This window comes from Nothoprocta perdicaria, unplaced genomic scaffold (genome assembly GCF_003342845.1).
Source record: "Nothoprocta perdicaria isolate Ctin4 unplaced genomic scaffold, notPer1 scaffold_168, whole genome shotgun sequence".
Lineage (NCBI taxonomy): Eukaryota > Metazoa > Chordata > Aves > Tinamiformes > Tinamidae > Nothoprocta > Nothoprocta perdicaria.
This window is the reverse complement of record NW_020454849.1, coordinates 491,189-508,158: the sequence shown is the minus strand read 5'-3', so window position 1 is coordinate 508,158 and position 16,970 is coordinate 491,189. Positions and strand designations below refer to the sequence as shown.

Here is a 16,970-nt window from a genome sequence, read left to right as displayed (position 1 = left end):
GCGGGCGGCGGAGCGGCCAATGGGCACGCGCGGCGTGATGCTGCGGGCGCCGACGGAGCCAATGGGCACGCGGGGCGGGAGCGCGGCGGCGCTGGCGGTTCCGGGCCGGGGCTGGCGGCGGGGCAGGAGGAGGAAGAGGAAGGCGATGAGCTCGCAGCGCGGCAACGTGTCACGGCGGCGGCCGCAGCGCTACCAGAACGCGCACGGCTTCCGCAACGACAAGTACGACACGAGCGCCCGGCAGAAGGTAGGCCCGGCCTGCCCGCCCGCCTGCTCCCCGCCCTCCACCGCCGCGAGCGGTTGGGCGACCGTTAGTGCGGGCCGTTGGCGGGGGGCGGGGCGCCCCGGTTTGGCGCACGCTCCTCGGGGGCTTCCCCTTTTTGAGTGTTTATTCCGCACAATTTACCTCATTTTCTTTAAGAACAGCACCTCCCATCTTGCATGCTYTTATTGTAGCTTTAAAGAGACTTGTGTTTGATGCAAGACTTAAAAACATTCGGGAGTTTTCTGTGTGGAAAAAAAAATCATAAAGCAAAGAAGCGTTCTCAGTGTTTTTGCTGCACACGCTTCCGTGGTTTGATATTCCACGCTGTTATAAAGCACCAGTGTTGTATCTTCCTTTTTTAAAGCAACCCAAGTAATTTACTATATATTTTCGGAACTCGCTGAATATGCTTGTAGTTGTGGTACCGTAATAGCAGTGTGGGAGAGGGCGAAGAGCGAAAGTGTGCCCAAGCAGGAACAGTAAATAAAACTGTGCTCCATCTTCATAGGCAGAGTGAAATCTAAAATAGAAGATGGTCTTTCTGACAAAGTTATATCTCAGTCAATTCTTATTGCTGTTATGTCAGTATTCCTTTAAGTGAACCTGCCTGAGCTGTCAAAAAGAAATACCTGGGGGAGGGGAAGAAAGTAATAAGTCAAAACAGCATCGCCAAGGAGGGAAGGTTTATTTAGAGACTGGTTTCACAGGTTGAACAGGCTGCTTTCCTAGGGTTCAAGCAGTGCTGGGTATTATTTACTGTGTGTCACTGCATGAGTGATCTCCAATAGGAACATTTTCCCCTCTGCCCTGTGCACGAGCTCACACAGACACACACACACACACACACAAAATGCCCTAGAAAGTCACTCTGTCAAGAAAGGCTTGTAAGAAAAATGGAGCTCTGACATCAGTTTTGCAATTTAGGTACTCCTTTAAGAGTCACAGGGATATTTTTTTGTTTTTTAAATACTTCACATTATATAGAACTGGCTGCACAGGACCATGTATTTAAGAAGAACAACAAAAAAGTAGCTAAGACTTGCTGTGAGTAGTAAGTGAGATGTGAGCCTGCAGCTTTCTTTCTCTTTCAAGCAAATGTTTGTGTCCTCTCTTTGCCTGCAGTTTTTGGAGCTGGCTGAATTTAGGGTTTTGAAGAAGCTGCTGCTTACCACCGGGTGAAATAATAGGGAGTGAAAGAGCGGGAGGGATGTATTTTCATTTGGCATATAATCACATAGTAATTTTTTTGTTTGTTTTTTAGTGCAGTAGGTGGTCTACCTGTAAATAATAACTAGACTTGATCCTGTTATTTAGAAAGTTTGAAAATAAATTACACAAAAAATTAAATGGCATTTAATGACACAGCTTAGATACAGAACTGATAACATTGCGTTTTGCATTTCTTTCTTGTCTCTTCTTAATACACGTGTAGACCTGAATGATGTACCAAGGATATTCAGGCCCTGATGAGAAGAAAGAAGAAATACTATCAGTTCGATCATGAGAACAGATGCAGGAGTGGACACATGGTTGAAAGAATGCTTAGAGCTACTGAAAGAGGATTGATCAGAAATCATTGCTTAAAAAAAATCATTGAAGGTTTGTGGCCTGTCTCTGATGACTGTTAAACACTCTACATCTCAAAAATATCTGTTGAACGGCTGTTGAACACTTACTAGTTTGAGATTTATGGTGTGCCACATTCCTGCAGTCCATTAGCGGTTTTAAATAAAGTACACTAGCCTCCGGTTGTTCTGTGGGTGGCATTCAGGTAGTTATTTACAGCGCTATTGATGCTTCTTCTCTCGGTGGAGGAATATCTGCGGAAAAATTGATCTAATAGTCTTCTGACTTTTCCCTGCTGGACATCATTATATTTATTTATTTATTTATTTATTTATTTATTTATGCTGTCTCTGACGGTGACCTTGCCAGCCTTTTTCTAATCTTAAAGATCACAGATGTGATTACTTGCAGAGCATGCTGATAGATCCATCTGTGTTGTCTTTAATGCAGCATTATTCTGGTTTAAGAGCGTTGAGAAGAAATACCTTCTCATAGTATGCAGCATCTGTGCTGTATTTGGATGCACCCTGCAACAGTACAGGGAAAGCTTGTGTGCTGTGTTGAATTGAAGTTGGGAGAGCCTGGCTGGATATGACACCGTACTCATTGTTATTGAATCTGTGAGTTTGTTTATGGATGCTTGCTTCACGTAGTATATCTCAGAACATCTGCTTCTGGTGCTGAAATGAGGAACATAAATATACATTCTATATAAAGTATGTTGTGTAAGTCAACATGAMAACTGGAAATGAAAGATGAAAGCAAGTGGCATTCAAGAAGAACTTTTAGAACTCCATTGTAATAAGATGGTAAACCACAAAGTGATTCATATTTACACCCAAATGACTAATCTGTTTCTCCATTTCTTGCCTCTTGTTAAGTATACTCCACATATATGCCCCAGGTAATAGCCATTTCCCTAAATTTCAGAGGTTATTAGCTCTGAGGTTTACAAAAAAGCTACTTCGTCTGGCTACTTCAGGTGTCAGCTACTTCATCTGACTATGTGGATGAGTAATTTGCTTTAGTGAAGACACTGGAGATCCAGTAGGAGCAGAACAGGTGAATGTTGGACTTAAATGCTGAGTCAGTGAGTGTGACTTAAAGCTTTAGAAGGGAGGATATAGATAAACTAGTAGCCATTTGGCATTGTTAGATAACTTTGCTGGGGCTATTGGTTAGCTTGCAGTCTTGCTGCATAGTAAGGGAGGTCAGTATGATAAAATCCCTTTTGTACCCATCCCCATTACTCTCTGTTTAAAATGAATTGTGACTTTCCTCTATGGAGGTTTGGAGGAAACACAGTGTCGGATTTTGACTGTAATGTAACTCTGCAGTGCCTATCTGTTTTCAGTTGTTCTAGGGGAAAGAGGATAGGCGGTGATTGTCAGCCCTTCTTCCAGATGTTCACTACATTCATTTGCTGGTTACTTATGTATATTTTGAGATCCATGATTGCTGTGAGAGAATGGAGTTGCTGTAGAGTTCTTGACTGGTCTGGACAAAGCTAAATGTCTTGATCTCCAAGGTGAGCTTTTGGAATTGGGCTTAGAAACTTGGTTTCACATGTGTGAAGGGCCAAAACAGTAAAACAAAAGTGCCTGAAATAGATTTACAGCTATCTATATCCAAACTTGGGTTACATTGTTAAATAAGTTTCTCTGTAGAAAAATTAACAGAAAATACCTCTACAGAAAATAGAATTTAAAATAACACTGGCACAATATTTGAACCTTCTTTAGTGGACTTAGTGAATTGTTTATTAGACCTAGCCCACCCTCCTTCCCCTCCAACATGAAACTGCCATCTTGTATTATGGGGTTTGGCATCTGCCATGTTGTACTGCTCTGCTTAGTAATCTCTGCTTGGTAATCACACCTTGGTGTTCATGAGTGGAGTTTTGTTTTTTTGAGAAACACAATTTTTCAGAAAGTTTGTATTGAGCCATGGTAACATTGTGCCATGGTAGTCTGCCAAACARGTTTGTGGATGACTTTGGTATTGTGATTATTTGCATCAGAGCAGCCCGCCAATGATTCCTCTATGCTAGAGTTCTGCTTTTAGTACAGTTAACCAAGATGATTAAGGGAATGGAACATTTCTCATACGAGGAGAGGCTGAGTGAGCTGGGCCTGTTTTCTCTGGAGAAGAGAAGGCTGAGAGGGGTTTTGATTAATGTGTATAAGTTCAGGAAGGGAGAATGCAGGGAGGAAGGGGACAGGCTGTTTTCACTGGTGGCCAGCGACAGGACGAGGGGTAATGGCCATAAGCTGGAGCACAGGAAGTTCCGTCTCCATGTGCAGAGGAACTTCTTTCCTGTGAGGGTGACAGAGCCCTGGCACAGGCTGCCCAGGGGGGTTGTAGAGTCTCCTACTCTGGAGGTCTTGAAAACCCGCCTGGACACCACTCTGTGCCACATGCTGTAGGTGTGCCTGCTTGAGCAGGAAGGTTGGACTAGATGATCTCTAGAGGTCCCTTCGAACCTTGAATATTCTGTGATTCTGTAATTAAAATACACATATGTGCACAAATAACTAGAAACTTCCAAACAGACACTGAAGCTTCTTTGAAACCCCATCTTTACATCTTGCTTTTGATTGCTTTAATGCTAGTTAAGYTAGGGATTATTTTGTGTGCCAAGTTAGTACGTGTAGGTGTGTGTGTTTATTTTAATACATTCTAAACTGCTACTGACAGGTTGTTAAATGACTTATTGTTGGCTAACGTGGGTATAGARAGGATGCTATTTTCTTTGTGTTTCATGTACATGCACATGGCAGTGTATATATAATGTACRCATGGATTATTTTATGACTGTATTCTTCAAAACTGTGTTTATATGTCTTATGGTATATTGCATATTGCCATCTCTGTGAAGAATATATAGAAAGTTATATGAAGTAAGCGTTGGATCTGTTGTCCTCGTTGGAAGTACAACAGTGGAGGAAGAGAGCTATTGAATGCAACAGGGAAATAAGAGTAAAAACCATGAAGCAACTTCTGTGATAAACAGCAATTCCAATCYGTGAAGGTAGTTTGTATGCCAAGAAATCCATTTCAGACCACAAATCTTACAACATCTTCATGTATGAGAGCTAATTACTAAGGTAAAAAAAGTTTTAATTAAAAGAAAAAAGAGACAACTTTTGTTTAGGTTTGTGTTTATCTTTTTTTTTCTCCTTTTTTAGCTGTTAAAAGGAAAGAAACTTCTTGAAAGAAAAAAATCTCTTAAAAAATAAGAGACTAATATATGATAGTTTACAAAATATATCAAATAAAAAAGGCGTATATTGCCAGAAAAAGTAAGTATTAGAGGAATTTCTTTGCTTTAACAAATAACTTTATTCTTCTGAGGGAACTGAGAAAGCAAGAAAGTTTCTTGTCTTTCATATTACAAGAGCTTATTCTTATATAGACTATTATAAATTCTAAAACTTTCAAAAATCAGTTGATTCGAATCTTTAATAACTTTGCTTTTTTTGAGCCTGCTCTGTTTTTGAAAATGATTTGATACTTTTTGTCCAAAAAAAGAAATGTTGAACTTATTATAAAAATTACAGGAAATTACAAACCAGTCTGTTTGTTTCAGTAATAGCAATACTTAACAATTGTGTGTTTTTCTGAGTAAAATAAACTTAGAAGTCGTGCATATTAGGGTTAGACTTGGCTAATGATTCCTACCTGCTCACCCTACATCAGTCCATCTTTCCCTATTGACTTTTCTACAGCAACAACCTGCAAAAAAATTGGTAAGAATCAAATTCTCTCTCATATTCTCTTGTGTTAAGCCAACACTTAACTACACTGTGTTCTTAAAGTGCCACCACCACATAAAAAGTAAAGAAAATCACTGAGGGTAAAGAAGAGATAGAACTTAAAAGTTCTAGTTTTTCTTGAAATTGTTATCTTCTGAGCAGGTATCATGTATGGTTTCTTTGTGTTTCTAAGTAGGGCATATTGTCCTACAGTTGATTGTGTTCTAGTCCAGAATTCTATTCCCGGATGAGGATCTTAGTCATATGTGAATGTGATTGTTATAATAGATAAAGCCTAATTTGTTGTCCTGATGCTGTATTAGTAGTACCATAACATTACAGCATCCTTTCTTTTAGGAATGATGTGCTTCTATTCCAAATATATGTTTGGATTTACCAGGACAGTTTATTAAATCTGTTTGAGACTGCCTTCAAACAAAATGTTTTCTTCCTGAAGAATAACTTAAGTAACTGTAATTACTAGTGTTTTATACTCARTCATTGTATTTACTGCTTAGGAGCTTGCTTTTACTGCTTTGCAGTCTTCACCCTGTGATTCYGTGGGTCTACATTTTTGAGGATTATTTCTATAGTTATTATTTTAAAGCTTAATAAAGGTGTCTCTTCTYTTTATCTGCTATTCTGCTATGTATCTTAATCATGAAAGAGCACCATAGGCATAATATTGCTTTTGAAATGACATCCTTTTATCTTTTTTTTTTCACTAGAACTCACAAGATAATGGATAGGGGAGGTTAGAAACTGCTCTTTTTGTTACTGATCTTAGGAATTATTCTGACTGAATTTTGAGTTTTGTTTTTCTCTCTTTATTCCCAGTCTAACTCTTCCAGTCATTAAATTCCTTTTTTGTGTAAGTGCTATGCACAAGGGCATCACCTGTGACTTTGGTGGAGAACCAAGAAGTAGGAGCATTGTTGCATATTTCCTGTGACAGCATTACTCTAATGCCTAGCAAGCTCTTCTGTCTTTGTACATGAAATGAAGTAGTCCTCTTAGCTCTCCAATCTTWATAAATTTACTCATCACTTCCACTATTATTCAAAAAATGCATCTGAGTACAAGGTAACTTCACTCTTACAGCATTGTCTTCTACTTAGGTTGAATTTTTCTACATTTCTGTAGGGAATTTTCATTTTCATTGCTGGAGTTCATTCATTAACTGGAGTTAATGACTTAGTCCAGCCATTAACTTTATATAACTTGATACAAAAGCCATTAACTTGATTAGCTTCATATAAAAGTGGTATGTAGCTCTTCAAAATATGATACTGTTTCTTAGGACTCGAAGTGATGAGTAAAAGTCTGACTTATTAACACTGAATTCATTTCTCTTTGTGATTTCAGTGTATTAGCAGTTAGCTTTTTTGTAGTTGGCATTCTTACTCTTCAGCTCTTTACTGGATGTTTGAATTAGCTGTGGTCATACCAAGAAAATGGCAATGTGTCTGTATAAACTTAAAAGAACTGTGTCTAAATAATCTGAATACATAGGCAAGCTTTGATTGAGATTGACTTCAACTAGGCTGTGGAACTGTTTTTGAAATTAAATTACATTAACTTTGYGTTACTTTCTTCTTTAGTTTTTATATGTTATTCATCTTAAAGTCTTTTTTTTTTGTGATTAAGCAGTGGCCTAAAGTATATAGAAGGAACACAGATCTCTGAGGTGAGGACATTGCATGAGAGCTTGAGGCTTTGTTGTTAAACATACACTCTATATAAAAAAGTAGAAAAGCCCAACTAACATGGCCTTGACACCACCTAGTAGCCTCTTGTCTTTCCAGGAAAGTGAATGATGGTATTGCGTTGTAAAGAGAAGATCTATGCTAGGAGTCAAAAAGACCTCTTAGAATTTGAAATGGCCTGCGTTTTAATTTTGTTGTGATGAAAATATCCATTGCTCTTTCTGTTCAAATTGCCACTTCATAAGCACTGGGGGGAAAAGGCATTAGAAAGATCTTCTGATAAGGATTATTCTCATTTCCTTGCTTCATGACTAACTTTTAGTACAGATCTTTTTAAGAAGAGTTTTTAATCAGCCACCTGTTTGACAGTCTTTAAATGGGAATTACTCTTACCTTCTGAAAGAAATTGATTCTTCTGTATTGCTTGTGACATACATATGCAGTTCATTTGAACATGGTCTCTTGCATCCCAAGCATGTGGCATGTTGAGCCCATCAGTGTCATCACGTAGTTACAGCGCTTCTGTCTCCTCTTGCGGTACCACCATGTGCTATTGGAAGCTACTTAGTTATCAGCAAGAAGCCACTCTCTTTTAGAAAGGCAACCGCTTAGCAGCAACTAGCTGTGCTCATCTCAAACTATCGCAGTCTTTTGAAGTTTATTGAGCTTCTCCTTAACAATACTAAAAATACAGTAAAGTGCTTCTGAGAACACAAATYACAGTGTTTCTGTTTTGCTCCTCTCCTGCATTACTAATTAATGCAAATCAGTAGAGCGAAGGGAGAACTGGGGGAGTTTGGGCTAATTTGCAGGTTATTAGATGTTTATTCAGGCTATACCACTTGGAGCTGTTTAAGCACTGAAAAGAAGGCTTATTTTCAAATTGTGAGAATTCTGAAAGAATAAAGCATGGTCAGTGCTGACAGAAGTTTAAACTGCCAACCTTCAACAAATACATGCGAGAACGTGCCAATGACTTTCTTCCCTCAGAAAGATTCTAAGTGATCTGGATGTTTGTAGCTATCCTGTCTCTTTAAGTCTTTTGCCAAATATGATTTTTTTCTTTTAACATGTTAGCTCTGTCAGTCACTTAAAAGAAAAACAATTCTTTTAACTGTAATAGTCACAAAACACTACTGCTTCAGGTAAATAAATCATAGGAAAATTCATACTGCATTGTTTAAGTTTAGCAAAGACAGAAAAAAAATGAAAGCAAGCTCTATAGCATGATCTCATTTCTAAACAGTGTTTCCTCTCTCACATACTATTTTGGAAATAGTATATTTTTAAAGATAGGCTTGTTCTCTACTGTACTGAGGTAGCATTTTGTGGAGTAGTAAGAAGATCTTGCTTCAAGACCTAAAAGTGMTTACTTAGGAAGTTACTGTGCGTATCAATCAACTTTCTGATGTGTCTGTAAGAGAATAATCTAAATCTTAAGATTATGCAGAATCTGTTCCAAAGAATCCCTACGTGTTCTAAGCATTGTATGTGTTTTTATACTATGACATGTGATTTTGTTACAATGGATATTTTTTGGATTCTATTGAAGTAGACAMAAAAGAAATTCTCAGGGGACCGTTGCTCTTAAAAGTTCCTGTTGTTTAAATTGCTGTTGGCATTTTTGGAGAAAGAAGGAAAAACAAATAGATTGAATTGGTATATATTGCATGTTCTTTAAGACAACTGTATGGTTTCCGGTTCTCAAAATAATTTTCYTGTGCAAATAGTTGAGACCAGTTGACCTTATGTAGTCTCAAGGAGACTAAACACAAAACACTGCAAAAGATCCTACAGTGAATTTTAAATTGTCTTCAATCTCCAATTATTTCAAAGATATACTGTGCTTTAAATTACTGTTTCATTATTTTTTTTCTTATGCACTGGAGAGCATAATACATAATAAATCTATTACTTTGTAGTAAGGAAAGTTTATGATGAAAAAAATGTTGAATGGTTGGACAGCAAATAATGTGTCAATTCTGTTTTATTGTGTGCTGAGAAAAATTCTGAGGCGATTTGCTCTATGTAGTATAACAAAAGCTTGTGCTATAACAAGTTTAATGTTAAGTCCTGTAAGCTATTATCTTTGAACGAAACAGGTGTATTTTGGAACCCATTTCCACTGAAGACATCTGTTTTGTAAAATCTCTAGGGGTGGAAGTGACCCCACAATTAAAAAAAAATCCTTGCCATTTTTAAGAAAGCACACTTAATTATTATTGATAGTTCAAAAAGGCTACCGTGCTGCTTTTCCTGATGATTAACTTTACAACTCACAAATATATATGAAATAATTACTTTAATATCAATCAGCATCTTTCTAAATACTATATAAATTGCAGAAACATTTTTCTTCACTTTTTCTATCTTTCTTTTAAGAAAATAAATGCCAAGCTTCATGATGGAGTGTGTCAACATTGTAAAGGTATCTTGGAGTGGCGGGTAAAATTCAGCAAGTATAAACTACTATCCCAACCCAAGAAATGGTGAGTTTAGATACTTTGCGTTAATCACTGACAATATAGTTTCTGAACTTTTTGGAGAATATTCTGGTTTGGAAAACTGCAAAATATTAGTTGTTATTATATGACATTCTTCAAATTTGTAGTCTGAAGTGATRAAATGTTTTTTTTAAAATGAATAAAATTTCATTAAAAGTTAAAATTTCATTAAAATGAAATGTTTATTTTCTAATTCATTAATCTTTCCATCTTAAAATTTTGAAAGGAATCACAGTAGAAAAGCAGTTGATTCCCTCTGCTTTCTGTTAAAATGCCTGAACATTTTAATGTTTACTGTCAACCTGTGAGCATGTCAGTGCRTCCTGAACAAAAACAGAAATTTAAACCAAATATAACCAAGTTTTCTATGACTTTATGGCATGTCATTGTTACAGGAAAACATATGTGATTTTTCACAGTTGATAAAAACTATTTGGCAGAAAAATGAGTCAAGGAAAGATTTCTTGATTGAGAGTCCTGTCAGAAGTCATCAGTAGCATTCTTTTCAGCATTAAAAGAATCTCTACTTCTATAATATATTTGCAATACTTGTATTTCAATATCTTCTAGCATGTTCTCTTCCTTCTTACAGGAAACTACAATTCTAAATATTAAATGGTCATCATTGTTTATATATAGAGATGAAGTAGGTGTTTTTGGGGAGGAGATAGTGAGTACATAGCAATGAATGCTTTGAAATAATTCATAGGCATATATTAGGCTAATTTKATTGATATTCTTGTGGATTTGATTCTTTTGCCTCATCTCTGCGCACCTGAAAATCTAAAAAAGCAACGAAGGCTTCACAGAAGCATAAGAAACAGGAAAAGGGACGTTGTGGAAAAACAGCTACCTATGACAAAATAGATTTTCTCTCAAATCTGTGAACAGATGACTTAGATTGTGTGCCATTCTAAATCTATAGGCAGTGGATTTTAGCCTTGTCTATAGCAGTATAGTGGTTGAAGGCAAGGACAAAGTGGTTAAGAATTTCAGTGGGTGAATTAACGAGTTTTAGTACAAATACCCCAAGATCGAATTCACTAGTATTTCCTATATATGAACATTAAAAAACTACAGTGTCACCTCATTGAAAACATTCATTTAGTATTCTCCCTCCCATTCAGTTGCAAAGACCCAGGAGTATATTACCAAACACTGGCATTATCAATGCAAAATAGATAAGACTTTTCCCCTTTAATAGTTAATTTTTTTTTAATGTTTTTTTTAATTTAAGAGAAATAAGACTACAAATCTTAGGTAAATCAAAATTTGATTTTGTCGCTTATGGAATCACAGAACAGTTGAAGTTGGAAGGGACCTCTAGAAATTGTCTAGTGCAAATGCCCCCACAATCCCCTACAATCTTTTTCACACTGAACTCTCTGTCCTGTTTGAGATATGCTGTCGTCCTTTCCCCATTTAATAGGTATTGGCTGGAGTTGCTGCATGCATCTCTTGTCCTGGGCTGCCACTGCAGTTGTGGCCTCACCAGGGCTGAGGAGGGAGCAGAACCACCTCCCTTGACCCATTGCCCCACTGGCCATGCTCTTACTGATATCCCCAGAGATACAGAGACTCTTCCTAGACTCTTCTTGTCCTAGAGAGCCAGCACTGGCTTTGTTCATTTTCTGAGAAGTTCAAGAGGAAGACGTATTTTTTGGATGTAAAGCTTTTATTGGTGAAGTGCATTTTAGTGTATGTTGATTTTCTTTTATARTTAAGACAGAGTAAAAAGTTACGCAGCTTTTAAAACAAAATTAGCTTTTGAACCAAAAGGAAGGGTTAGTGTTTTGCTACTGTGAATATAAAAATACTTTATCTGTTTCTTTTTCAGTTCTAAATTTAAAAATTATTTCTGAAAAAGTTAAAAGAGATAGAAAACAGGCAATGCTCTTCATGTTTTAGCAAGCATCAAAGAATAATTGATTCATACGAAACTTGGCTGTAACAGTGCATCTTCAGAAGAATACAGTAGTTTCTCTGTACTGTCTTTGAACATAGAATGCTTAATAAGTGCCTATAAATAGTCATTTTATGCTCTCTTCTTTCTCCTCACAGTGTCAAATGCCTCCAGAAAGCTGTAAAAGATCCTTACCATATTATTTGCCGACCCTGTGCTTGTAAGCTAGGAATTTGTGCTAAATGTGGAAAAGAAGAAGACATTGTAATTCCGTAAGTTCCTGGATTATGCACCTTCAGTACTGTACTTTTTTTTTCCTGTGTTAATAAAGTGTGTTTGGAAACTGCCTAGGAGCTGATGTACCTCATGCCATATTCTGAATAATCATGACAGGAATCATTGAGTCATTAGTTTCAGTTTCTTCTACTGAAGCCAGAGTGGAAAGCCTATTGGTGTCAGTGTGGCTATTCTAAATAATTCTTACTTGGATAAGACACTTTATTGTAATATTAAAGGGYAAATTGCGTCTACTCCTTAGGAACAAAGCACTTTAAAATGGATAGAGCACCATAAAATATGCATAAGCCAATTTACTGTTTGCATTTAGTCTGTCATTTTATGATTTAGTTACTAGTGAGCAGAAGTAAACTAAACAAGGGCTGATATTGAGCAAAGAAGCTACAATATATTTAGTGAGTTTTTGTTTTTATTACCCTTTTACTAGGGTTCTGTCTTTATTGAGCATCCTTAATTCATTTACTAGTGTCTGTCAGCCTGCCAGCGGTTGTTTATTTGGTCAATCTATTCACATATATATCTTTTTCCTTCAAAATTTTTTTTCTTACTGTCTCTTCAATATAACATGAAAGGAACTTTAAGTTGTCACTCCTGTCCCATGTTACATTCTTCTTCTCATTCCTTCCTTGTTTAAAAGATAAATGAACTCCAAAAGTAGCCTGATGATACCTTCAATTTGCTTTTTGTAGGATTCATGAAGAACAAGAGAGAACTGAGAGTAAGGCTGTTGAAAATGGCCAAGAGAGAAGTGAATTGGAGGATGAAGTGGATTTTGAAGCAAACTCCAGTAGTACAGACAATGATGAAGATTCTGATGTGCTTGAAGAAAGATTTAAAAGCATGAATTTTGRAAGGACAGATGTCTAAATGTTTCTGCTCCAGAAAGAGAATAAATTAAAATATAGTAAGCTGATATTTGCCTTGAATTTCTGTTCAGAAAGCCTGGTTTGACCTATACAGTCCTTGCCGATACAAGTTGCCACTTTGTCCATTGATGCTTGTTTTGGAAAGAGGGGAAGAGGAGGGGCATTAATAAATATATATGCCCATATTAAAGCAGGCATTCTTGTGTAAAGATTCAGAACTTGAATCTTCAAGCATTTTGGAATCTTCAAGTTTTTTGGATATATATGACAACTTCTTTGTCTCTGGAATAAAGTCTCTTTGTGGAATTGTTCAAAATTCAATATTATGTGACTGTTATATAGCCACTTGGAAAGCTATGTGGAAAACATGTAGTGTACATATAAAGGGTCCTGTCATAAAAAGGGAAAAGCTAAACCAGCTATGGCAGTTTTCTGAAGGAAAAACTTGAGACTGTGTTMGTGAGCTTCCAAACAGAGCTGAGAAGTCAAGTGCCTGTCACTGTCTTGCCTGCTGCTTTTTTGCATGCAGAAAGGGCCTGAATGCCATCTTTGTTGCAGTTCATGAGCATTTTATATTTATTTACTCTATACAGATATAGATTTAAAGTTTGTGATTATTACTAGCAATGTCTTTAAAATGAAGAAAAAATTAAACTTTTAAAAAATTCTCAGAATTGTTTCTACATGTTTTTCATTTGAATGCAGATCTGATTTATTATTTTCTGATACATACTTGAGTATCATGTACAGATCTTTGTATGGATCTGTATTTATTTTTGTCGCTATATTAGATGCAGGTGCACTGTAGATTAGATGCACTGTAGTGCAGGATGTAGAGTTACAACCTCAAATCTTTCTGGCTCCTGTGGTTGTCATTAGCTACATAAAAAGCCCTCAGTTATCAAGATAAGGAACACTAAGACATTCAGCAGTCAGTAGAACAGAAACTACTGGAACTTAAAAGATGCCTTAGATCTATCTGTTTAGCATTTAATGAGACTAATTGCCAAAAGCAACAGCAAAATTTTTATTATCGGTCATGAAGCAATGAGCTCATTAGGTTCTTCTAGCTGCCTCAATGATTGCAATACAGATCAAGCACTAAGAGCAGGCCTTTTGTTATTTTTATTAAGTTCCTTTTTCATTTTTATATAATGCAGTGCTGCAATAAAACACCTTATTTGCCTTTTCTAAGTCATTTATAAAATTGCTCTTGTAATGATCTCAGAGAAACGGTAATTGCAATTTCTTCTTGTTTCTTTTCCCTGCTGCCTTTCAACATGATACCTAAGAGGTTATTCCATTTTTTCTCTCACGGGTACCTCTATCCACRGGTAGATGGATTTTGCCAAGTGTTTTGTGGTAACCTATAGCAGTAGACTATTGATAAGCATTTTGCTCATTCTTGCTGTTGCACATGATGATTTCTGTGGGGCTCTTCCCTGAGACAAAGTCCAAAGTTTACTAAATGTCTGGGTAGTTTTCCCWGTCTCTCTTTCTGGAGTTGCATATTGCGTCCGCTGTTGTAAAGAACTGGGTTTGATGACCCCAACATCCCATCTCCTCTCCCCGCCCAGTCTCTAGGTAGGTGGTTTATAAGCTGAACAACCACTTTGGTATGCAAACACCTAGGTTCCTTAGCTTCACCTGATTAAAAAAAAAAAAAAAAAAAGAAAAAAGAAAAAATGCCTAATTCAAAAATCTGTGGAAGGGTGATGGTTTCTCTTGGCCAAGTTGGATAGGGAAGCAGTAGAGCACCAGTAAGTGCTTGGTGGCAGAGGGAAATGCTAACTTTGCCACTGCCGTGTGACCCCATCAGAGGTGTTTGGAAATGGGGTGGAAGGTTATGTTGTGCTGATGGATGAGTCCTCCCAGCAGGACAACGGTGACGCCTGCCTTAGTGTGACATCGCCTGTTGTCCTGCCAGGTGACGTCAGTAATGACATTGAGTCAACGGGATCACCCCCCAACACGTGATGAGCGGGGCTGGCAAGTTGAGAGGTAATTTGCTCGTGGAAGGGGCTCGTGAAGAGGAAGCGATGAGTTTCATATGAAGTGAACTTGACTTTTGGAAGTGATATGCGTAAAGCAAACATTCTGTCGGGTGGAAAAACGTGGACATGGTGTGGCCTTTCGCCTAAAGGTGAGAGGAAATCCTGAAATGATAGGAAAACGTGTCATGGAACTGACAATAGCTGCATAATGTGAAAATAAGGGAAAGGGCTTGCTGGTGACAATCTGTCAATTTTAGGGAAGGYCAATGGCACACAGATGAGCAACACRTAACAACAAAGCTTGAAAGGCAGGAAAAACCCCCTCAAGTTAATATCTTTTCACCATGTGCCAGATCCTGTGTTCAGACCTTTCTTGGGCTATTGGTACTGCAGATGGCAAAACTACAGATGGAGAGCTGCAGTGGCACCTGGCTGGCAGTACCCCCCATGAAGACAAGATGCAATTCAGACAAGTTCCTCTGTGTTTGATCCTCCTGTATAGAAGAAATGTTATCAGAAATRAGTGCTGCAACTAAAGCCACACTGCTAAAATTCTCAAAACTGCTAATTTAGAAAAGTTAATTTGCTATTATAGAGAAAATGAATTTTCATTTTCCTGAAGATAACTCCAACAGTGAGAGAAAAGAAAGAGTTGCAATCTTATTTTCTAATGTGTAAGCGAAAGTTAAGACACATTTAGAATGTCTGTAAGATTTGGTTTTCATAAGACTTTTAATTATGTGTTCCGAATTTCAAGTTCATTGTGAACAGCCTGCTGAATAGAGGATTATCTGGGGCAGAAGCACTTTAAACTCTGGTGTTAGATACAATCTTATTTAGATGATAAAAAGAAGGAAGAAGATTAAAAGTCTTTTAGAAAGAATCCTTCTTGGAAGGAGATTTCTGAGAATTTTTTAAGAGTAGTTACAAAATAGGAATCATCTTTTGATTTTTTCCCTTTTTTAGATTTTGAAAGATCTTTAGTATTTCTTCTTTTTGTTCACGGAGAATACTGAMTTTGTATTTGTAAGCCTTAAGAGAGGGGAAAGAGCAATATCACTGTGGCTGCAGGAAATTGAAAGCTTAAGTGCTCTGTCGAGATGACTGTTTGGGAGTGTTTCAAAGAGTGAGGAACGGGGCTGAACTGCATTGATCCTTACCTAATATATTCCTGGAGAAGAGAATGATAGATGATAATAATTAGTCATATGAAGGATAAAGGAGATGCAGTGATGCTGCTGACACAGTTGGATTCCTGTTAACTGATTGTCCTACAGGTGCTATCAGTTCTCATTTAGTGTGATTCAGCAAGGGCAGTAATTATTTAGATAATGGACTGTCAGCATGTGGAAACAAGGATGCAAGATCATTCACACTTCACAGGGGAAATGCTTATCATAGACTTGTGCAGTCAGAACTTGTCATTGCTAACTTCAGCAACTTAAGATTTCTGCAAAACAAATTCCCATAAGAGGATTTCCTAAGAGAGCCCAGATTCACCGCAGTATGAGTAGAGTCCAGTATGGATACAGTGCTGAGTTCTAGCATAATAACTTTCTTCATTAAAATTTCACAAGCATCTCAGCCTCTCATCAAATGTTTCTGAAGTATCAGGCCATACAAAAAGCGTTGCTAGCTGATGTACTTCTAGCTTTGCATGGGCCTGARCTCCTCTATTTTTGTCCTGATTACTGATTAACTCTTCTAAACTACTAATGCAATACAAGCCTCTGAAGATTTGTAGGGTTACTGATTAATTAGAAAAGGATGATTTATTTTCTCCCTATACTGGGCATGTGCTTGGTAGCTGAGATGCAAATTAATGCATTAGCAAGGAAAATAGAGGAAAAAATAGCAAGTAGCAAAGATGAGTCACCTGGTTACCCTCTAGCCTTACAATTATGCCTTTGTTTTRTTCAAGAGTTCTCAAATAAATGGACTCTGGCATAAAATGCGAATCTATCTCTGCTTATAGGAATCATCAGATGGACTTACAGAGTTAATGAGTTCATAAGCAGCATGGAGAGACATTCTTAATATCCCGGTATTTAGTGAGCTGGTCACAAACGCTGTCATCTGCTTCACTTTGTTCGTCTTCCCACCCTTCATTTAAT

At 37.3% G+C, this 16,970-nt stretch overlaps 1 protein-coding gene across 1 annotated transcript; it reads left to right on the top strand.

Annotated features, from left to right (window-relative positions):
• Window positions 1-139: 139 nt before the first annotated feature.
• CUNH9orf85 (chromosome unknown C9orf85 homolog) lies at window positions 140-13,469 on the top strand. Its single transcript, XM_026035840.1, has 4 exons — window positions 140-247; window positions 9,675-9,781; window positions 11,858-11,971; window positions 12,686-13,469. Exons 1-4 carry the CDS (start codon window positions 146-148, stop codon window positions 12,861-12,863), a joined length of 501 nt encoding a protein of 166 aa, XP_025891625.1. The 5' UTR covers window positions 140-145; the 3' UTR covers window positions 12,864-13,469.
• The last annotated feature ends 3,501 nt before the right edge of the window (window positions 13,470-16,970 follow it).